The following is a 24,071-nucleotide window of genomic DNA, read 5'->3' on the forward strand; positions in this document are numbered from 1 at the left end:
GTCAGATCGCCCCGTGCCCCCCCCAGGACCCCGGAGCCCGCCCACGCCGCCTTGTCCCGCCGGTAAATAGGTACTCTAATTTACGCCGGCGGGACAGGCACTTTATTGGCGGGACTTCGGCCCATTTGGGCCGGAGAATCGAGCGGGGGGGCCCGCCAACCGGCGTGGCCCGATTCCCGCCCCCACCGAATATCCGGTACCGGAGACTTCAGCAACCGGCGGGGGCGGGATTCACGGCGGCCAACGGCCATTCTCCGACCCGCTGGGGGGTCGGAGAATGACGCCCAATGTGTCTGTAACAATGTCATCTGTAACAATGTTGTCTGTAACAATGTTATCTGTAACAATGTAACAATGTTGTCTGTAACAATGTTATCTGTAACAATGTTGTCTGTAACAATGTTATCTGTAACAATGTAACAATGTTATCTGTAACAATGTAACAATGTTGTCTGTAACAATGTTATCTGTAACAATGTAACAATGTTGCCTGTAACATTGCCTGTGAGAAATATGAGAATGACTAGAGCGAGGGTAGGTCCGATCAAGGACGGTAGCGGGAGATTGTGTATTGAGTCTGAAGAGATAGGAGAGGTCTTGAATGAGTACTTTTCTTCTGTATTTACAAATGAGAGGGGCGATATTGTTGGAGAGGACAGTGTGAAACAGATTGGTAAGCTCGAGGAAATACTTGTTAGGAAGGAAGATGTGTTGGGCATTTTGAAAAACTTGAGGATAGACAAGTCCCCCGGGCCTGACGGGATATATCCAAGGATTCTATGGGAAGCAAGAGATGAAATTGCAGAGCCGTTGGCAATTATCTTTTCGTCCTCACTGTCAACAGGGGTGGTACCAGGGGATTGGAGAGTGGCGAATGTCGTGCCCCTGTTCAAAAAAGGAACTAGGGATAACCCTGGGAATTACAGGCCAGTTAGTCTTACTTCGGTGGTAGGCAAAGTAATGGAAAGGGTACTGAAGGATAGGATTTCTGAGCATCTGGAAAGACACTGCTTGATTAGGGATAGTCAGCACGGATTTGTGAGGGGTAGGTCTTGCCTTACAAATCTTATTGAATTCTTTGAGGAGGTGACCAAGCATGTGGATGAAGGTAAAGCAGTGGATGTAGTGTACATGGATTTTAGTAAGGCATTTGATAAAGTTCCCCATGGTAGGCTTCTGCACAAAGTAAGGAGGCATGGGATAGTGGGAAATTTGGCCAGTTGGATAACGAACTGGCTAACCGATAGAAGTCAGAGAGTGGTGGTGGATGGCAAATATTCAGCCTGGATCCCAGTTACCAGTGGTGTACCGCAGGGATCAGTTCTGGGTCCTCTGCTGTTTGTGATTTTCATTAATGACTTGGATGAGGGAGTTGAAGGGTGGGTCAGTAAATTTGCAGACGATACGAAGATTGGTGGAGTTGTGGATAGTAAGGAGGGCTGTTGTCGGCTGCAAAGAGACATAGATAGGATGCAGAGCTGGGCTGAGAAGTGGCAGATGGAGTTTAACCCTGAAAAGTGTGAGGTTGTCCATTTTGGAAGGACAAATATGAATGCGGAATACAGGGTTAACGGTAGATTTCTTGGCATTGTGGAGGAGCAGAGAGACCTTGGGGTCTATGTTCATACATCTTTGAAAGTTGCCACTCAAGTGGATAGAGCTGTGAAGAAGGCCTATGGTGTGCTCGCGTTCATTAACAGAGGGATTGAATTTAAGAGCCATGAGGTAATGATGCAGCTGTACAAAACCTTGGTAAGGCCACATTTGGAGTACTGTGTACAGTTCTGGTCGCCTCATTTTAGGAAGGATGTGGAAGCTCTGGAAAAGGTGCAAAGAAGATTTACCAGGATGTTGCCTGGAATGGAGAGTAGGTCTTACGAGGAAAGGTTGAGGGTGCTAGGCCTTTTCTCATTAGAGCGGAGAAGGATGAGGGGCGACTTGATAGAGGTTTATAAGATGATCAGGGGAATAGATAGAGTAGACAGTCAGAGACTTTTTCCCCAGGTGGAACACACCATTACAAGGGGACATAAATTTAAGGTGAAAGGTGGAAGATATAGGAGGGATATCAGAGGTAGGTTCTTTACCCAGAGAGTAGTGGGGGCATGGAATGCACTGCCTGTGGAAGTAGTTGAGTCGGAAACATTAGGGACCTTCAAGCAGCTGTTGGATAGGTACATGGATTACGGGAAAATGATATAGTGTAGATTTATTTGTTCTTAAGGGCAGCACGGTAGCATTGTGGATAGCACAATTGCTTCACAGATCCATGGTCCCAGGTTCGATTCCAGCTTGGGTCATTGTCTGTGCGGAGTCTGCACGTCCTCCCCGTGTCTGCGTGGGTTTCCTCCGGGTGCTCCGGTTTCCTCCCACAGTCCAAAGATGTGCGGGTTAGGTGAATTGGCCAATGATAAATTGCCCTTAATGTCCAAATTGCCCTTGGTGTTGGGTGGAGGTGTTGAGTTTGGGTAGGGTGCTCTTTCCAAGAGCTGGTGCAGACTCAAGGGGCCGAATGACCTCCTTCTGCACTGTAAATTCAATGATAATCTATGATTAATCTAGGACAAAGGTTCGGCACAACATCGTGGGCCGAAGGGCCTGTTCTGTGCTGTATTTTCTATGTTCTATGTTCTATGTTCTATGTAACAATGCCTCAGCATGAATTTCTGGGCATTTCCTTAAAAGCGGTGAGTATTGATCTGTCAAATTTATAAATCAATCAGCAGCAAAACCAGACTTTGGGCTCGATGGAAGGCTTTTCCCGTCTCTGAGGCACGTCCACTCCAGAATCATGAACACAAAAATCTAGGCCGCTACTGAGGGAGTGCCACATATCTGGAGGCTCCAGTCGACAGATTGTCATTAAACCAAGAGCTGACTGGAGCTGACAGGTAGATATTAAAGATTCCGTGGCTCTATAATGAAGAAGAGCAGAGGGGTTTCCCCTGTGTCCTGACCAATATTTATCCCTCGACCAACGGTACTGGACAGATTATCTGATCTTTGCTACTGTTTTGGGGAGCTGCATTAAAGGGGCTTCAATAACTACAAGCTGTTATTCTGGTCAAATGTCAATCTGCAGGTTTACCCTTTCCTGCCTCTTTCAGTCTGTGCTGATTTGGAACTGCTGGTTAATTCAAAGCTTCCCTGCAAAGTCTTACAAAGAGACCAGGAGGTAGCTTCCTGGCTTGTGCGAAGATGAATTACCTCACCTGGGGTCTGGGGCACATCATTTCCTTTCATTTGCTTTGGCTAATAATAATCTTTATTATTGTCACAAGTAGGCTTACATTAACACTGCAATGAAGTTACTGTGAAAATCCCCTAGCCGCCACAATCCGGCGCCTGTTCGGGTACACAGAGGGAGAATTCAGAATGTCCAATTCACCTAACAGCACGTCTTTCTTGTGAGAGGAAACTGGAGCACCCGGAGGAAACCCTCGCAGACACGGGGAGAACATGCAGACTCCGCACAGACAGTGACCCACGAGGCAGCACGGTAGCACAGTGAATAGCATTGTGGCTTCGCAGCGCCAGGGTTCCAGGTTCGATTCCCCGCTGGGTCACTTGTGGCCTCCTTGTGTTCCTGTGTTCCTTAAACAGCAGATCAGATCCAGCGCACTAACTGGCATCTTGGAAGAACAGATTATTGTAACTTTTTCATTAGTGCACTGTAGTGTTCAAAGAACCTAAGTAGTTTGCTCTTTCCAAGGGCCGGTGCAGACTTGGATGGGCTGAAGGACCTCCTTCTGCACTGTAAATTCTATGATTCTAAGAAACAATATGTATCTGTAATGTTTTAAAAAATGAACAACTGTTACTGTTGCCAATGTAAATTTCTGTACATCCAGATTTCCTATGTAAACGAATCACACTGTAATGACACACTCTCACCAGAGATGGTGCTGCAGCCTCACCATTGGCGACAGAGTGGAATCACAGCGTGATTGGCCGTTTCTACTGTCATTGGAGACACAGGAACTTCGAATCGAAAAATTAAAAATGTGGGGTTTTAAAATGAGGGCTGAATTATAGGCATTACCGGCCTCTAGCAACACTTCATCTGAAAATTACATTTGGTCTTAACTTTCATTGTGGAATGAATCCGAGTGTTAACTTATTGAATGTGCACCATGCACTCCTTCATCATGCTGACACACAGTCACCCCTGCAGCTACACACTTCATCATCAATTGGGAAATTCACCAGTTTCGAACTGCAAATCCGCAGCACCGCTGCAGGCTCAGGGAATCTGCTCCGTCTTCATTCGCCATGGCACGTGTCACAGGAAATCCACAACTGACAGTAATGAAGTTGCTGAAGTATCAGATGCAGTTCAGTTGCCTGCAATATTGACTGCAGCGGCAACATTTATCATTTTTAATCAAAGTCAATTTCAATAGTTTAATGCTGACTGCCACCCAATGACCTGTCGGAAATGCATACGTTTTAACACCAGCCGAGAACAGGGTCAGGTTTTGCTGCGATGGCCCCACAGTTGAATAGCACGTGGTATAGCCTCACACACACACACAAAGCGTGTGAGCTGTTGAAGACCGCCTGTCAGCCTTTGGAACCTCATCCGGATAGTAACTCGTCATTTTTAGTTTTTAAGAAGTTTAAAAACAATTAGAGTTTCCATTAAGACATTTTGTTCTGATGTTCTTGAGGGGGCCTTTGAAAAGGAAATTCAACATTACTGTTTGTCGAAGACTACGCCACAAGGTCTCCTCGCCTACATTCATGTTTCCTCATTATCAACAAAGATTTTGTCTGGTTTAATCTTTATCTTTCAGACGCCCTGTTCCCAACATCAGATCCCCTCCCCCGCCTCCCCTCGCTTGCAGTCAACAAAATACTCAAGGGAAAGACTCCGCGCTGCATGAAAGAATAAGCAACTCACATTTATAAATCTAACAACAACATCTCAAAGAGTTTCACGTGCACTGAATTTCTGGAATAATGACTGGCTACTAAGTCGGCAAAAACAGCGGCTGTTTAACAAAGAGCAGGTTCCCAGACCAGCCCACTTCAATCAGATAAATATTTTCTCTCTCGCTGCTGTCTATGTCTGGCCGTAGGTTTAATAAAGAGGGTGGGATCCTGGGGTTTATAAATAGAGGTGTAGAGCACAAAAAAACAGGAAATCAAGCTCAACCAAAACATGAAACACTAGTTCAGCCCCAGCTGGAATACTGGACAGATGTCAGGAAGGAAGTGGATGTTTTGGAGAGGGCACAAAAGAGATTTACTAAACTGGTTTCAGGGATAAAGGTTTACAGTTACGATGAGGGGGGTTTCTCCCTAGAGCAGCGAAGGCCGAGAGAAAATTTGCTACCGGTGACTAAAGTCATGAAGGAGTTGCAGAATTACCTGAATCCACACTGGCTCCTTGGTGGGACCTGGTGATGTGAGGTTCTCCAGATTCCCATTTCGTTCATAAGTGAAAGTTGTCCCAGCCACCTTGTAGTCTCCATTCCACTGGATTATCCAGCCACCATTCAAAAAATACTTCTCGGGGTCATCGCTCCGCAAGGCCAGGAAGTTTCCTGCTTCTGCAACCTCTTCGATTCGAATCTCACGGGCACCTTCAGGAATTAGCCCAATGTCTACATAACCTATGGATGAGAACACAACTAAGCCAGGGTCCAGGATTAATTCCATCACACATCTCAGGTTGCAACGCTGGTTGGATATAGTCCTCGAGGTTTCATCACAACCTCTAACACCACGGCAGGGTCAAACAGATTTTCTCCCATTTCCATAACTTCTACAGCTAATAAAAACAAAATAATAATAATAATAAAAGTGGTTAGCACTGTTGCTTCACAGCGCCAGGGACCCAGGTGCGATTCCAGCTTCGGGTCACTGTCTGTGTGGAGTCTGCACGTTCTCCCCGTGTCTGCGTGGGTTTCCTCCGGGTGCTCCGGTTTCCTCCCACAAGTCCCGAAAGACGTGCTTGTTGGGTGAATTGGACATTCTGAATTCTCCCTCCGTGTACCCGAACAGGGGCCGGAATGTGGCGACGAGGGGCTTTTCACAGTAACTTCATTGCAGTGTTAATGTAAGCCTACTTGTGACAATAAAGATTATTATATTATTGACATTGAGGAAGAGTTGGGACATCCAGTCAGAAATAAATCTCTCCTCTCCCATGGTGTGGACTTGTGTCCATTAATAACTTGTCAAGGTCACTTCACGTCGAACCTCATAGGGTCCGGCCTGATTCCCACACGGCTGCAGACTAGTTGATATTGATTTACATTTGGAAATTCACTTCGTACTTGCTTTTTGAAAGCCAATTACCTTGCTGCTGTGTGTGATTAACTAGTTCTTTAAAAAATTTTTTTAGAGTACCCAATTCTTTTTATTATCAAGTAAGGGGCAATGTGTCTCCCCTCACTCCCTCTCGGGGTCTCCCGTAACCTGGCACATCATAATTAAAGGTTCTTTTGTTTTTCTGCTCCGTAGATAGTTCAGGCGGTGCCCTATTGCCCCCCCCCCCCCCATCCACCAACACTCCGACTCCCTCCCTCCCCACCACCCTCCTTTGCCCTCTCCCCCCACCACCCCCTTCCTTTCCCTTCTGTTGGTACAGAGGCGAGGGTATCTGGTCTCTCCAGCGCAAAGTTTAGTGCTTGTACCGTTTGTTTTTTGTACAACTGTGTTGTGAACTGGTTCAATAATCAGAATATCCTACCCCGCCTCCCCATACGTTGGTACTCAGGGGAGGGCACCCTGTTTCTCCAACATAAAATTAGTGTTTGTACCGTTTGGCCTCGTATATATTTTTACTGTTTTAATAAAAAGATATGGCCAATCCTCCTACCCTGCATACCTTTGGGTTGTGGGGGTGAGACGCACGCAGACACGGGGAGAATGTGCAAACTGCCACCAGGGGCTGATTTAACACACTGGACTAAATTGCTGGCTTTGAAAGCAGACCAAGGCATGGTTCGATTCCCGTACCAGCCTCCCCGAACAGGCGCCGGAATATGGCGACTAGGGGCTTTTCACAGTAACTTCATTGAAGCCTACTTGTGACAATAAGCGATTTTCATTTTCACTTCATTTTTCCCTGACAGACATGCACATTCCAGCCTGCTTCACCAACAAGTCTTACAGGTCGTATCTGATTCCTTGATGGATCCTTGCAGGATTACAATAACTCACCCCAAACCAAATATATTTTAGTCCATTCCAGAAATGAAGGAATGTCACTTTTTTTTTTGGCGAATCATCCAAACACCGATTATGCGCTATATTCCATCGGGGATGTATTCCTGATTTAATTTCCTCTGATACCGTCTCTCCACAGTCATTCTTCACATTCGAATCAAGACACTGCTGTGGACGGAATTAGTTTTGGGGGTGGGATTCTCAGGCCGCGCCTGCACAGCGGCCGGAAATTCCCGCCTGAGGTCAATGGACCGTTCCTTGGTCCGCCATCTTGCGGCGGGCAGGGCGGAAGAATCCAGCCCTTGAAAAATAATTAGTTTCAATGGCAAAGAACAGAAGACAGAATGTAAACCATGCTGCAAATTGGCTCTTTTCCCGTTTTACCATCATCCACACATTTTCCAAAGGTCGAATCAGGAATTAATATTCTCTTCCTCAGGTCCTCTATCCTATTATTGCACGGCTGCCTAACCTCACACAATGCAGAACCTAAGGCATTCCAGCTACCCACTGCTCAGAAAGGCAGAACCTGTGGAACAACCGAGTCCTTTTCGTTTTTCATCCTCTGTTGGTCACAGGAACAGGAAGAGGCCATTCAACGCCTTGGTCCTGTTCCATCACTCAATATCATGGTGGATCTTTATCGGAACTCCTTCCACCCGCCTTGGCTCCATGACCTTTTGCACCCCTGCCCCCCAATCTCAGATTTAAAATTATTCACTGACCTCCAGCATCTATTGCTTTGTAAGGGAGACAGTTCCCGACTTTATCACTCTTAGAATGAACAGGAGTTTCCCAACTTTTCTCCTGCATGGTCATGACCCCTTGTCCGAGATTCCTTCACCATCGGGAAATCTCTACCTACCCTATCAATACCTGTCCAATTGCGGACTCTATCTCAGTTAAATCACACTTTAACCCTACATTCCAGGGAATACTGGCCTAGTTTATTAAATATTTCCAGCCGGGAACGTTCTAGCAATCTGATGACAGGTGCATGGTTGTGAGTTTAGATGCAACTCAGAGATTGGGTTAATCTAGCCTGTCCCTTTAAGACCCCAATCAGCTACCCTGTATGGGGGAGAGGTTGAATCATGAACTTGAGAAGGTCAATGGCTCTGTGCCAGACCCATGAATGGATGTCGCTGAGATTTAGCAGAATAGTCAGAATGGGTTGTCACATGGTTCGGGGAAGTAAACATCCGAAATCTTGCTGCCCGTACCCCAGCTTGCACCTCGTCCCGCTCATCCATAACCCCCAGCGCCCACTGGTTTACACTGACCCAATCCCTGAATGCTTCAGTTGAGAAATTCTCATCCTTGTGTTGGAATTCCTTCATGTCCTCACCCCTCTTAAATTTGTAACCTCCTGCAGCCCCTACAAATCCCTCGGATGTCAGCGTCACACCAGCTGTGGCCTCCCGAGCATAGAGTCATAGAGGTTTACAGCATGGAAACAGGCCCTTCAGCCCAACTTCTCCATGCCGCCCAGGTTTTACCATCAAGCTGGTCCCAATTGCCCGCATTTGGCCCATATCCCTCTACACCCATCTTACCCACATAACTATCCAAATGCTTTTTAATAGACAAAATTGTTGGGCGACACGGTGGTGCAGTGGTTAGCACTGTTGCCTACGGCACCGAGGACCCGGGTTCGATCCCGGCCCCGGCTCACAGTCCGTGTGGAGTTTGCACATTCTCCCCGTGTCTGCGTGGGTTCCAACCCCCACAACCCAAAGATGTGCTGGTTAGGTGGATTGGCCACACTAAATTGCCCCTTACTTGGAAGAAAATATTTGGGTACTCTAAATTTATGTTAAAAAAAGACAAAATTGTACCCGCCTCTACCATTGCCTCTGGCAGCTCGTTCCAGACACTCACCACCCTCTGTGTGAAAGAATTTCCCCTCTGGTCTCTTTTGTATCTCTCCCCTCTCACCTTAAACCTATGCCCTCTTGTTTCAGACTCCTCTACCATTGAGAAAAGATGTTGACTACCTTATCTATGCTCTTCATTATTTTATAGACCTCTATAAGATCACCCCTAAGACTCCTACGCTCCAGCATCTCTCACTTCCTTCGCCCCATGATTGATGGCCGTGCCTTCAGCTACCCCAGCCCAAACTCTGGAATTGCCATCCTCGGCCTCTGAACCTCTCTCTCCTTTAAGATGCTCCTTATTGCCTAACTCTTTGATCAAGCATTTGATCACCTGTTCAACTACCATCTCCTCTTGTGGCTAAGTGACAAATCTTGTCTGATTATACTCGGGATGGGAAAGGTGCTACATCATTACCAGTTTTTGTTGAAAGCACAGGCCAATCTTACCCAGGCCTTCGGTTTTATCAAATGTCTTCTTTACTGTCTTACAGGTGGACCCGTTTCCCTGACAGACTCCGCAGCGGTCCTCGAGAGCATTGGAATCAATTTCATAATCACAGCCTACGTTCTGGAACAGAAAATCCGAGTTAGCATTTTGTCCGCGAGTCCTGCAGTTCATGGAGTTTTACTTTGGCAAGCTTTTGCATTAAAAAACAACTCACTTTCTTGCTCTTGTGTTAAGATCGAATTTAATTGACTCCGACCTCAACCATTTGTTCTCATTACGTCTGATAACAAACCTTTACTCAACCTTTTCATTTACAATTAATTCACTGAAATAATAATTTATTAAAAATAATTCTACATACTTCGAATTGGGATGCAGATTTCATTCATCTCATCAATCATACAGTGCAATACTTTAAAGCTCTGTCACTCAAATCCTCGATCAAGTATCCTGTTTTATTTAAATTCTAAAAGAGGTAGAATCAAATGAGAGATTGGCTGACTGAGGCCACTCTACACAATGCACCACTATGTGGCATTATCATCACTGTCGCTGGGTCCAAATCCTTAAATTTGCTCCCTAACAGCACTGTGGGTGCTCCTACACCACATGAACTGCAACGGGTCAAGGAGGCGGCTCACCATCACCTTCTCGAGGGCAATTAGGGATGGGCAATGAAGGCTAGACTGCTAGCAATGCCCACGCTCTGTGAAAGAAATTAATGAAGAAGCACTTAAAAACCGTACCCCTCTATCTCGGCGACGGGATTGTGACCCAAGAGAAATGTCATCAAGAGTGGGGCCAGTGCTCCCTCCGTAACCCACCCACTTCCACTGGGTTTAATTCGAGGTGTTGCAATGTTGCTCCGGAGTTGCTCCAGTTAACAACTAAGTCAGTGCCAACTGAGTGTCCAGGCTGATGAGTTCATGCCCTATATGGATCCACTCACTCCCTTCACCTACTGGAACATTGGCAAAGCCAAGCACCGGCAGAGTCTCCATGGCGTTGCTCACAGGCGATCCTAGGTTGTGATATTCAGCTGCGGACTCAAGCTTCTTGCACTGAATGGACACAGCCAGATAAAGCTGGAGCTCTCAGGGTCAATTACTGAGGCCAATTTCGCCATTTGTAAGTTTCAAGCTTTGAGTCAATGGCAATTTTTGATCTTATTTCTTATTATTTTGTATCTGAAACCAAGTGTGACTGCGAGGGTGGGATTTGATGCACCTCCTCCCGGAGGCACATTTGGAGGCAGGGGGCATTTAATTAGGTGGAACGATACTGGATTAGGAGGACCCTGCTGTTTCTCATAGAATTTACAGTGTAGAAGGAGGCCATTCAGCCCATTGAGTCTGCACTGGCCCTTGGAAAGAACACCCTACTAAAGCCCACACCTCTGCCTGCTTGAGGGACACAGCTTTGGGAATGGTAAAGGGTCTGGGGGACGCTGAGGATCTACCACCTGCCCTTGCTGCTGACCCTCAACTCCACAAACCCCACCCCGTGACCCCCATCCCACCCTCACTCACCTGCAGCCTTCTATTGATTCGTTCATGGGATGTGGGCTATTGCCTGGGTCCCTCAGTGGTCGTAGGTCTCTCCAAGGGTGCATTAACAGCAGCTGCCACCGCTCCCACTGGCAGTGTCTACATTAGATAGCTGAAGGCCTTAACTGGCTGGTAGCTCACGGAGTGGGGGCAGATTTCTGCCCCCTGATGTGATGTGCCTATGGGCTATATCAGTGGGATGGTGTGAGACCTCCAACCAGCAGGTGGTCGTACAGACACACCTTAGAACATAAATGCAGAAGGAGGCCATTCGGCTCATCGAGTCTGCACCGACCCACTTAAGCCCTCACTTCCAGCCTATCCCCGTAACCCAATAACCCCTCCAAACCTTTTTGGTCACTAAGGGCAATTTATCACAGCCAATCCACCTAGCCTGCACGTCTTTGGACTGTGGGAGGATGCCGGAGCACCCGGAGGAAACCCACGCACACACGGGGAGAATGTGCAGACTCCGCACAGACAGTGACCCAGCGGGGAATCGAACCTGAAGCCACAGTGCGATCCACTTGTGCTACAGTGCAGACCATGCAGTCTCCAGACCAAGGTCATGTGACCTGGGTCCCGGATATAAAGGGAGGCACATCCGGCCATCTGGAGAACAAGATTCAGAGGATAATAAGACGTACATGTAATAGGTCAGCAGAAGGTATATGTTCCAGAGGAGCAGCAAGACTCCATGATAACGTGCTCTGCATCAGGTTCCCATCCTACTGCACGAGCCACAATGAAAGGATCTTGGTTTGGACAGTTCAAAGTATTTGGTGAGTTCTTCATAAAGTATAAGGAACCAAAAACAACACCAGGGTCCTTGATCCTGGGGAAGGCCTGCCGTTGACCACTTAATACTGGGCTGGCCTTCTCCAAAGGAGGCAAGTCAAGTCTTTCATTGGCTTACTAGCCAACAGAGGAGAACCCTGTCTGCCGCCTGCATTAAATATTACCCCAAGAGTGTGATAAAGGTACAGCAGATACATGCTGGTATTACCCACGCCCATACCTAATGTGAAATGGCTCAAGTTATATACCCGATAGTCTCGCTCTCTACAAAAAGGAGGGATACATCGGGTAAAAGCAAATTACTGCAGATGCTGAATTCTGAAACCTAAACAGAAAATGCAGGACAACCTCAGCAGGTCTGACAGCATCTGTGGAGAGAGAACGGAGCTGATGTTTCGAGTCCGAATGATGCTGAAATAGCTCGGGTACCTGGAGGACTGCGGCTAGTCACCTATGTACCTATTACACATGCAGGGACACCATTTAACTCTTCTCACAGATAGGCTAAGGGCATTAGTATGGTACATCTGGCTTCTAATCGGACCTGTCCCTTTAAGGCAGCTGTTCAGGTACTCTCATGAGAAAAATGATTTAACTTTTAACAAATGCAGTTAATTAAAGAATGCCTGTAAACCGCGAGGGTCGTTTGGAGGTCAGTAGTTAGTTGCTTGCAAACTTTATGTTCCACGTCAATGATTGCCTTCATTTCTCCTTTAGACACTCTGAGTAATAACTTCTGGGATTCCACGATGTGCGTTAAATACCAAGGAGCTTCAACGAAGCAGAAAAGGTGCACAAAGTGAGCCAGATAATTTGACTGAAAAGTTATCTTTCCCTGGATAACTGCCTGAACAGATATCAGCTCAATCTGAAAGTTCGGAGTCAATTTGAATCCTCATTAATAATTCATGAGGACCACCTCGTCAAGATTTCTGGAATGTCATAAAAGCCAAAAACCCAGAAATCCTGGCGCCTGGATTTGTTTAATTGGTCAGAAAATGAGTGAATCAACGAGAGCGTAAAATGCAAAAACAAACAGGTCTCTTAGGCAAAAGAGAATCAATCATCATTCTTAATCTACCCAGTAATGAGTTGCAATGCATTTGAAAGAAGACACTGAAGATTGTTACAGTGTAAGTACGCTCAGGAATGCATTACCGCAGCAATGAGACTTTGGTCCTTTATCTGGTTGCACAATTTGAACCGGAGTGCTCACCACTGCCTTGTTGCGACAGTTATTCCATTCATGCTCTGCTTTGATTTCCTTTATGCTATTGATATGATCCACTTTGTAAATCTCTGCAGCAATTATTGCAACGTCTCGCTTAATGAGCAGCGAGAACGCAGCATGAAAGAGGTTTCTCACTTCAACGAGCTGGAGATTGCAGACAGCAGCGGTTATCTGTCTGGTTTCATGGGTTGTGAAATTGACCCGTAAGTATCTAAATGGCAAGTGTCAATGAAGCAGCCGGACAATGCACCCAATCTTCAGCTTAAATGAGTTTCTTACAAGAGCTCTTTCTCACAGAATTGCTGGCGATATCTCTTCTGTACATTTCTACAACTCAAACGATGTTTCAACCTCTGGAGCAGACACCCTGGGAATTTCAATTCCATTAGAGCCTGGTTTACCAGTGGAAATGAAAAGTGAAATGAAAATCGCTTATTGTCACAAGTAGGCTTCAAAGAAGTTACTGTGAAAAGCCCCTAGTCGCCACATTCCGGCACCTGTTCGGGGAGGCTGGTACGGGAATTGAACCGTGCTGCTGGCCTGCCTTGGTCTGCTTTAAAAGCCAGCGATTTAGCCCAGTGCGCTAAACCAGCCCCTGGTCATCACTCTGTGAAAGATATTCCAGAAAATATAGCTGCAGGATCCTTGGCCATCGGAACCCTGATCAACACCCAGGAGGTCTATAATTTTCGAGGCAAACAAGTGTTTGTGATACAACCATCCCTTTTACCCCCCTGGCCAAACTTTCTATGTCCATTTTCACCTCTCTTGTGTTACCGTCAAAGAGAGATTTCACCCTCTTTGTGTCTAATGGAGATCAGGGCTATGGGCAATGATCTGGCCCAGACAACCTGAACATGTCATACAACCACGGGCACACCCAGAACAGTGCCCCTGGTATGTAGATGTTCAAAGGGTGGGCATCACCTATGCAGCCCACAATATTGGCATTTTCATTGGATGCGTTGGCATTTTGAGGCTTTCTGTTCTTCTGAGAACTAGACTCAAGATTGTGAGATTAGCACCCCTACTCCTGGGGCCTGCGCCTGTAATTTATTACTCCACACCCAAACATGCGTAGAAGATTTCTTCCTATTTCCCCCGTGTTGGTTGAAATCACTCCGTACCTTGCAGATTCCATTGATACACATGTCCCGACTGGCATTTCCCTCAAAACATGGCGTTCCATCAATCACGGCGTCCAACATCTTCTCTGAAAAGTAACCGTCTACGGGACGACAGTGCAGCTCACAGGGGTTAACTAAGGGCGAGACACCATGGGAAAAAGTTACATCAACTTCAACTGTGACAAAATCCCAGCGTTAATCCAGATTCCAATCGCAAACCGCGGCTCGTTTGCGTTGTTGATTCACGTTGAGTTTGGCTTTGGACATGACCGTCTTTTCTTCCTGTGGTAGACTGGAGCCCAAATTTTGAAACTAAAGCTTTTCCAAACTTGAGCAGAGTTTTGGTTGGAGCACATTTGCAGTACTGTGCACAGACCTGGTTTCCATGTTACAGGATGGCTTAAAAGGTGACCTGCATTAGAAGTTGTTATAACTCTGACGGGTTTGATAGAGTAGACAGGGAGATGGATTCTATGCCGATTCTGCACCCCAGTGGACATTTCAGGGGTCAGCCTGTCTCTGCCTCGCCAGCTCACCTCGTTTTATCTTTCAGGCGAAGGTCCTTAGTGAGGCCGGACTCCCGTCTGTCTCCAGGAGAAAGTCCAACCCTCACAGAGCCAACGGCCAATCTGAGGCCAGCAGCTCTGTGCCACATCAGTGGTCACTGCCGAAGGCTTATGAGAGTGGACGTCGGGAGGATGTTTCCACCGATGGGGGGGGAGATTAGAACCAGGGGACACAGTTTAAGAATAAGAGGTCTCCCTTTGAAGATGGAGATGAGAAGAAATTGTTTCTCTCAGAGGATCGGTAGTCTGTGGAATTGTCTTCCCCTAAAGCAGTGGAGGCTGGGTCATTGAATATATTCAAGGCTGAGATAGATAGGTTTTTAAAAAATAAATTTAGAGTATCCAATTCATTTTTTCAATTAAGGGGCAATATAGCGTGGCCAATCAACCTACGCTGCGCACCTTTGGGCTAAAGAACAAAGAAAAGTACAGCACAGGAACAGGCCCTTCGGCCCTCCAAGCCCATGCCGACCATGCTGCCCGTCTAAACTAAAATCTTCTACACTTCCAGGGTCCGTATCCCTCTATTCCCATCCTATTCATGTATTTGTCAAGATGCCCCTTAAATGTCACTATCGTCCCTGCTTCCACCACCTCCTCCGGCAGCGAGTTCCAGGCACCCACTACCCTCTGTGTAAAAAACTTGCCTCGTACATCTCCTCTAAACCTACCCCCTGTGGGTTGTGGGGGCAAAACCCCCGCAAACACGAGGGAGAATGTGCAAACTCCACATGGACAGTGACCCAGGGCCGGGATCGCACCTGGGACCTCGGCGCCATGAGGCAGCGGTGCTAACCACTGCGCCACCGTGCCGCCCCACGCAGAGTTCATGTTTCTATCCGCAGGTGAGGCTAGACTGGAACCAAGATAATCACTAATAAATTCAATAGGGAATTCAGGGGACATTCTTTAGTGGTGAGAACATGGAACTCGCTACCACGTGATTGGTTGAGACGAATAGCATAGATACATTTATGAGGGAACCAGATAAACACGATGGAGGAAGGAATAGAAGGATAGGCTGATCGGGGGAGAGGTAGAAGGAGACCCATGTGGGTCATAAACACCTGAACCGTCTCCCTGCTGCAAATACTTTGCGATTCTTTGTAATAACAAAATGTCACAGGAATCCCCATTTCACTTGCAGACAGCAGTTTGTTTATTTCGGTGAACCTGGTTTTGGGTCAGACCTATTCGATATTTTCAGAAAACCAGAGTCTTGAAAGTTTGCATTGTGAAACTTAAGTTTTTAAATCAATCTTTAAGCATCGGCTCGCCAAACAGCGAAGTAATCCATAATCACAGTTCCCCTCTTGTACGACGAACATGGCAAAAGGGGGACATGAAGATTGTTTTTTTTAAATTTAGAGTACCCAATTCATTTTTTTTCCAATTAAGGGGCAATTTAGCCAATCCACCTATCTTGCACATCCTTGGGTTGTGGGGCTGACACGCAGACACGGGGAGAATGTGCAAACTCCACACAGACAGTGACCCAGAGCTGGGATCGAACCCGGGACCTCAGCGCCATGAGGCAGCAGTGCTAACCATTGGCCGCCACCGTGTCGCCTTAGGGGGACATGAAGATGAGCTGAATCATAGACTCTTACACACAGAAGAAGGCCATTCAGCCCATCGAGCCTCTGCCGGACCTTTGAAAGAATCGTTCAATTTAAAATTGGGGCAGCACAATGGCGCTGCTGCCTCACAGTGCCAGGGGCGCGGGTTCGATTCCGGCCTCGGGTGACTGTCTGCGTGGAGTCTGCACGTTCTCCCTGTGTCTGCGTGGGTTTCCTCCGGGTGCTCCGGTTTCCTTCCGCAGTCCAAAGATGTGCAGGTGAGGTGGATTGGTCTACTACGTTGTCCCTTAGGGGTTGCAGAAATAGGGCGGGGGATTGGGCCTAGGTAGATTGATGCTTTGAAGGGTCGATGCAGACTCGATGGGCCAAATGGCCTCCTTCTGCAGTATTCTATAAAGAATCAATTATACCTGGAAAAACATGAAACACAGCTTTGTAACCAACAAGCAATAGACTTACTCCGGCTGAGCACAGGAATCCATTGAAGCAGTTTCCCCTTGTAAGGCACTGTGTCAAACTGACTGCACTGCATCTGACGGAAGGAAGGCGACTCTGAGACACAAGCTTTGATGTTGCATATCCTGAATCTCTTCCTCTCTCCCAGACAGTACGAACCTCCATACTTTGGCCTGTAAATGAGAGATGGAGCACATCACTGAACACCCCACATGCTCCATTCCAGAAACCTGAGCACTCGATCCGGGCTGGCACTCCAGAGGAAATACTGAGGGAGCGTGACACACTTGGAGATGTGGATGAACCATTAAACTGAGGTCCCTTTTGCCCTGAAGTGGAAGTAAAAGATCCCACAGCAATATCACATCGGCGAGCAGGGGAGTTCACCCAGTGTCTGGAATATTAATCTCTCAATCAACCATCACTAAATAAAAACAGATGATATGTTCATTATCACATTGCTGTTTGTGGGAGCTTGTTGTGCACAAATTGATTAATTGATTAATTAATTTGATTTATTGTCACATGCACCGAAGTACAATGAAAAGTATTTTTCTGCAGCCGAGGGAACGTACACAGTACGTACATAGTAGACAAAAAGAATAATCAACAGAGAACATTGACAAATGGTACATCGACAAACAGTGATTGGTTACAGTGCGGAACAAGGGGCCAAACAAAGCAAATACACGAGCAAGAGCAGCATAGGGCGTCGTGAATAGTGTTCTAACAGGGAACAGATCAGTCCAAGGGGGAGTCGTTGAGGAGTCTGGTAGCTGTGGGGAAGAAGCTGTTCCTATGTCTGGATGTGCGAGTCTTCAGACTTCTGTACCTTCTGTCTGATGGAAGGGTCTGGAAGAAGGCAAATGCCTGGGTGGGAGGGGTCTCTGATAATGCTGTCTGCCTTCCTGAGGCAGCGAGAGGTGGAGACAGAATCAATGTGCGAGTGGCAAGTTTCTGTGATGCATTGGGCTGAGTTCACCACACTCTGCAGTTTCTTGCGAAACAGGCTGTTGTGTGTTCTACATGTCAACAGTGACTACACTTCAAAAACGTACTTGATTAGCTGTAGATTACTTTGGGGCTGCCCAAAAACTGAAATGCTCTGTGGGCGTGATTTAATGGCCTCTTTGCGCCAAATGTGGTGACGGGACAAGGCCGCTGAATTTCACGAGAGGTCTCTCGCTTGAAACACCTTGCGAGATTTAACATAGTCCCACGAGACGTCGTGATCTGGATCTCGTCCAGATGAACATGTCTACGTGAGCCGTTAGACTCATTTAAATATGTCTGCGCCATACTCTCCCGGGGCCCGGGAACCAATGGCCTCGCCTGGGAGACCTTGCCATGGTGGCATTTAGCAGTGGTTTCTCCAAACGTGGACCAGGCGTAATGGCACCTGGGATGGTCTCTCAGGCCATTAGAGATCCTGGTGCCATCAGGCTCTGGGCAGGGTGGTACCCTGGCACTCTCGCTGACACCCAGGCACCCTGGCAGTGCAACTCTGGCAGGTAGCAGACTGGCTGTGTCAAAGTACCCGGGCACCAGGTCTCCCGTGCCAGGGATCGGAACTGGGGTGCCTTTCCCTCAAGAGGTGGGATGGGGGGGGGGCTGCAGACGGCAAGTTGGGTGCAGGGGGGAGGGGGGTGTTCGGAGGCCATGGTGGGGTGGCTGAGGGTCGAAAGATCAGGGCGGAATTTTAAAATGGCACCCCGATCCGCGAATGCTTGCAGGAAATGGTGCCAACGCGGCCTCGGCAGGGTGTTCCTCACCGAGGCTTATAAAGATGGCCAAGCGCTGTTGAATAGCGGTGCCACTCTCAAGGCCGAGAGTGTTCAATTACAAAGATGGGATGCATCAACCAGGTTTGCACTTCCTCGAGTAGCAGATTCAGCGGGGAGCCAATTGAGGTGTTTGAGGTGATTAAAGGATTTGATATGGGAGGTGGAGAGAAACCGTTTCCTCTGGTGGGAGGAATCCAGGTCACCGGGGGGGGGGGGAATCTTCACATTAAAGCCAGGCCGTTCAGGGGTAGTGTCAGCAAGAGCTTCTTCACATAAAGGATAATGAAATCTGGAACACCTTCCCAAAAAGCTGCGGATAATTACAGAACTGAGCTTGTTAGACTTTGGTTGGTCAAAGGTTATAGAACCAAGGTGGATAAATGGGGTTAAGATCCAGGCAATGGTCTAGTTTAACAATAATAATAGCTTATTGTCACAAGTAGGCTTCAATGAAGTTACTATGAAAAGCCTCGAGTCGCCACATTCCGGTGTATGTTCGGGGAGGCCGGTACGGCTTTGATCTGCATTACAAGCCAGCGGTTTAACCCACTGTGCTAAACCAGCCCCTGGTAAACAGACTCTGGTGCCTGAATTGCCTCTTCCTGCTCCTATCTACTCAAGTTAATTCCAGGCTCTGTTCGACTCTGCCCTACACCCTGACATTGTGGTCATGTTGAGCGCACTCTCTGACGCTGGAGGTAAAGTCTATCTCTCAAGGTGGCACTCCGCAACACCTGAAGCATTGGCCCCCATACCATGTGAATGTCATACCATGTTAGTCCTAAGGCAAACTAGCCAGAGTCACTGAGACCAGGGACCAGAGAGCTTCAACAATAAACCTCGGACTGGATTCCTGCAATGTGTATTTGTTTCCTACTTCTTCTCCATCATCTTTATCTACATCTTGCATGGATAGGAATTTTAATGTGGTTAAAAATTCCCAAGGCATTTTATACAAGTGTTCTCGATCAAAATTTGACATTGAGCAACATAAGGAGACAATTGGACAGGCGACCAGAGGTTCGGTCCAAGAGCTAGGTTTTAAGGGACGGCTTGAAGCAGAAGAGAGTTAGGTTTAGGGAGGGAATTCCAGAGCTCAGGCCCTAGACAGAGGAAGGCACGGCTATCAATGGAGGATCAATGGAAATTCAAAATGAGCAAGGAGTCAAAATTGAAGGAGCGCGGAGATCATAAAAGGTTTGTAGAATGAAAGGCGGTTACAGAGAGGGGGGGACCGTGGAGGGATTTGAACACAAGGCTGAGATGGAGCCACTACATGTCAGTGAGCATGGTGCTTCGGCACAAGTCTTTTGTTGCACTTTTGTTTCTGTTTACTGTGAGTAGGACGTCTAATTTTGCATCTACACAACACACAATAAACATCTCCTTGCAATGTTTGCCCTTGCACAGAATCGCCACTCAAGTTATTGCTGCATGCTATTGGGTGAATTACCACTAAAATCTTTGGGCGGGGGCAGCATGGTGGTGCAGTGGGTTAGCCCTGCTGCCTCACGGTGCCGGGGTCCCAGGTTCGATCCTGGCTCTGGGTCACTGTCGGTGTGGAGTTTGCACATTCTCCCCGTGTTTGCGTGGGTTTCGTCCGCACAACCCAAAGATGTGCAGGGTAGGTGGATTGGCCACGCCAAATTGCCCCTTAATTGGAAAAGAATGAATTGGGTAGTCTAAATTTAAAAAAAAAAGTTTAAAAAAATCTTTGGGCGGAATTCTCCAGCCCTTCCTGCCAGCAGGAACTTCCAGTCCCGCCAGAATCGAGCCCTGCCGCGGGGCGCGGGTGAGAAATGTCAATCGCCTTTGACTTCAGCAGCGCTGGGAGATTCCGCTGGCAGAGCGGCCTGCATCGCAGGAAAACCCGCCGCAGGGCGCTGGAGAATTCTGCCCTTTGGGAAGAAAGATATTCAGTGTTTGTTGCCCATCTCTAATTGCCCTTGACCTGCGTGGCTTGTGCGACCATTCCTGAGGGGCGCAGTTAAGAGTCAACCACATTGCTCTGGGTCTGGAGTCACATACAGGCCAGACCAGGTAAGGAGGGCGGATTTCCTTCCCGAAAGGACATTTGGTGAACCAGATGGGTTTCTAACAAGAGTCAATGATAATTGTCATGTTCATCATTACTGAGATGAACTTTATATTTCAGATTTTATGAATCAAATTTAAATTCCGCCAGCTGCCATGGTGGAATTTGAACCCACGTCCCCAGGGTGTTAGCCTGTGCCTCTAGACATTATTCCGCCGTCTCCCTAAGTTAGAATGTAGGATACGTGACAGCCAATTGCGTGCAGGAAGCTTCCACAAACAGCATTCTGATAAAGAACAAATATTTTAATGCTGATTTAGGGATAATATTGATCGGGACACCAGGGGAAAACTCCCTTGCTTTAATTTCCCAATTATGCGGTGAGAGAGCCTCAGTTTAACATCCCCTCTGACAGACAGTGAAGCACTCCCTCAGTACTGCTCTGGAGCCTCAGCGTGAACTTTGACCTCACATCCCTGGAGTGGGGTTTGAACCCCAGATCTTCTGGACAGAGGTGAGACTGCTGCACATAGCCCCCAAATAATCCCGCTTCCCAGCAAATTTTAAAAGCAAGGCTGTTAGCCAGGGGAACACTTTTAATTTAGGTTTCCAGAACTTGGAGCTGGTTGCTGGCGATACTTGTTTGAAATGAGGATATCTCCCCAATGATGTAGTGAATCTAGAGAGCGTTTCGGTCGTGCAAGTCACTGGTTAATTTATTAAAACTAAAGAATAATATTTCTAAGCTTGGAAATCAAAGTCTGCATCCTGATAAACTCTCCTATCTCAGCATGTATTTGCTGACCCAGGTCTGGCCTGCATTGAAACATGGAGCTCAATAACCTTCACACTTCACTGCTTAAAACTCAGTTCAGATTTGCGTGTGGAGCACATGGGCTTGCAGTGAACTCTAGACATCTGCTTCGTCACTTTATGCTGTAACATTTTCTGTTTTATAGAAGTGTAACACAGGGGCAGCACGGTAGCTCCGTGGTTAGCACCGTCGCTTCACAGCTCCAGGGTCCCAGGTTCGATTCCTGGCTTGGGTCACTGTCTGTGCGGAGTCTGCACGTTCTCCCCGTGTCTGCGTGGGTTTCCTCCGGTTTCCTCCCACAGTCCAAAGATGTGCAGGTTCGGTGGATTGGCCATGATAAATTGCTCTTAGTGTCCAACGAAAAGGTTAGGTGGGGTTACGGGGATAGGGTGGGTTGTGGGCTTAGGTAGGGTGCTCTTTCCAAAGGCCGGTGCAGACTCAATGGGCCGAATGGCCTCCTTCTGCACTGTAAATTCTATGATAACACTATACTATCCATAATATATTACAATTTCACCTATAGAATATATGAACATAAATAGAAGGAAGAACTGGCCATTCAGCCCCTTCAATCTACTTCACCATTCAGTAAGATCATGGCTAATCTTCTGCCTCTACTCCACCTTCCTGCACTATCCCCTTCTGCCTTAATTCCCTTGGCACCTAAATCCCTATCAGCCTTTGTCTTGAATCTACTCAACGAATGAGCATCCACAACTCTCTGGGCTAAAGAATTCCGAAGATTCCCAATCCCCTGAGGAAGATATTCCTCCTAACCTCAGTCCCAAACAACCGACCCCCTCATCCTGAGATTGTGACCCCGTGTTCCAGTTTCACCAGACAGGGGGAGCATTTGCCCAGGATTCCCTGTCCAGTCTCCAGCGGAATTGTCAGCCTCATCTCGCTCCATTTTGGACACGTCACACGTGAGTATAAAGTAAAAGTAAGTAAAGTCACCACGGTCCCAGATGGCCATAGGTTGTTTTCCCCTTTGGAGCGGGGGGGGATAGAGCTGACTGTTGGTGCTTTAACCGGCGGGTCACCGCACTTCAGGTGATGGGTAACCGGGTTGATTGGCCTTGCTGTACATCACAAATCAGCTGTCCAGGAACTGAATTAAACCACCCGCAACAGCAACAGCTCATACCGAAGATCGATCTGCATTTCTTACAGCTAAGACACTACCACAGAATGGATAGTAATCAATAAATGCACTTGTACATTATCATCTGCCATGAATTTATGCCACGGTTAAGTTTTAATATTTGTTACTGATGAAACTTTATTGTTTTTAGGTGGAAGGTGTCATGTGAGAGTACCTTTAAGACATGGATGTTTAAGCAATGTACCTTTAAGAAAACAGTGATGTCAGAGAGTGGGTGGAGCTGGGCTTTACATCAGCCATTTTGCATTTTTTAGTTTCAGTTTTGAAAAAGAGCTTGTGTGTGTCTGTGCGTTTCCAGAGAGCTGCAGTTTGGAGGAAAAGAGCTTGGGAGTGTCTGTGTTTGCAGTGAGCTGGATCTCTGCCATGAAAGACTATCTCTGGATCATTAGGGTGATTTAAACTCATAATAGTAAAGCCTTTAACCTGATGTGATTCTGTTTAAAGGTGTTAAGTCTCTTGGAAGTTTGAAGGAACATTTTGATGAATTATTTACTGTTGCAATATTTTCGGCGTTATCTTTGAAGTAAGGGGTGTTAAGAGATCCAATGTTTATTTAAGATGTTAAGTTGAGTTCATGGAATAAACATTGTTTTGTGTTTAAAAACCCACGTGTCCATAATTGTAATCCCACACCTAGGGAACAAGCCGTGTGCTAGGAAAAGCATCAAATACATTAAAGGGAGAGGTAAGTTCAACTCCATGATACATTTTGGGCTTCTGAAAAGAGAGGAGACATGCTCAGCTAAAATCTTCAAAATCTCAGACACCTGTGGCCCCTACCACCTAAAAGAAAGAGAAGTGAGTGCACAGGAACACCACACCTCAAAGTCCCCCACCAAGTCACTCGTCATCCTGACTTGGAACTATATCGCCGTTCCCTCGCTGTCGCTGGGTCAAAATTCGGGAACTCCCTCCCGAACAGCACAGTGGGTGTTGTTATGGGCCAGAGAATCCCAAAGTGTACCATGGAGTTCACCTGACCCACAACTTTTAATAGATTGTGATATGGGGAGCACACGGCCCACTCTACAGGTGTGGGACAGCAGAAATGGAAAAGCATTTTTTAAAGCAAAACAATGTTTATTCTATGAACTCAAGTTAACCTTTTTAAAACATACAGTGAACATCTTAGCAACCATTAATTCAAATACAACCCCCAAAGAATACAACACTAAGTAATCCGTAAGCTGTCCTTTTAACATCCAGAAGACTTAAAACACCTTTTACTAGAAGCACATCAGGTTAAAGTCACTACTGCGAGCAGTTATTAGTTTTAAATCACCAAAGGATCGATTTACATTCTTTAGATTACAGAGAGAGACTCTAATACACCTTCTGGCTGTGACTGCAGCTATCCAGCTCTGAAAACCAAACTAAAACACACCCTGCAGCAAACAGCCTAAAACGAAAGTAAAATGATGACAGACAGCCCAGCTCCACCCCTTCTCTGACATCTCTGCA

The 24,071-nt window shown here is 46.9% G+C and overlaps 1 protein-coding gene across 1 annotated transcript in view; it reads right to left on the reverse strand.

Annotated features, from left to right (window-relative positions):
* The window catches only part of LOC140387312 (uncharacterized), a 404,134-nt gene that overhangs the window by 243,778 nt on the left and 136,285 nt on the right, over positions 1-24,071 (reverse strand). Inside the window, exons 12-15 of the mRNA XM_072470241.1 lie at positions 16,816-16,985; positions 14,211-14,344; positions 9,507-9,627; positions 5,374-5,618 (exon numbers count right to left, since the gene is read on the reverse strand). Coding sequence (XP_072326342.1) covers positions 5,374-5,618; positions 9,507-9,627; positions 14,211-14,344; positions 16,816-16,985 — 670 coding nt within the window. The remainder of the gene's footprint in view (positions 1-5,373; positions 5,619-9,506; positions 9,628-14,210; positions 14,345-16,815; positions 16,986-24,071) is intronic.

This window comes from Scyliorhinus torazame, chromosome 12, assembly GCF_047496885.1.
Source record: "Scyliorhinus torazame isolate Kashiwa2021f chromosome 12, sScyTor2.1, whole genome shotgun sequence".
NCBI lineage: Eukaryota > Metazoa > Chordata > Chondrichthyes > Carcharhiniformes > Scyliorhinidae > Scyliorhinus > Scyliorhinus torazame.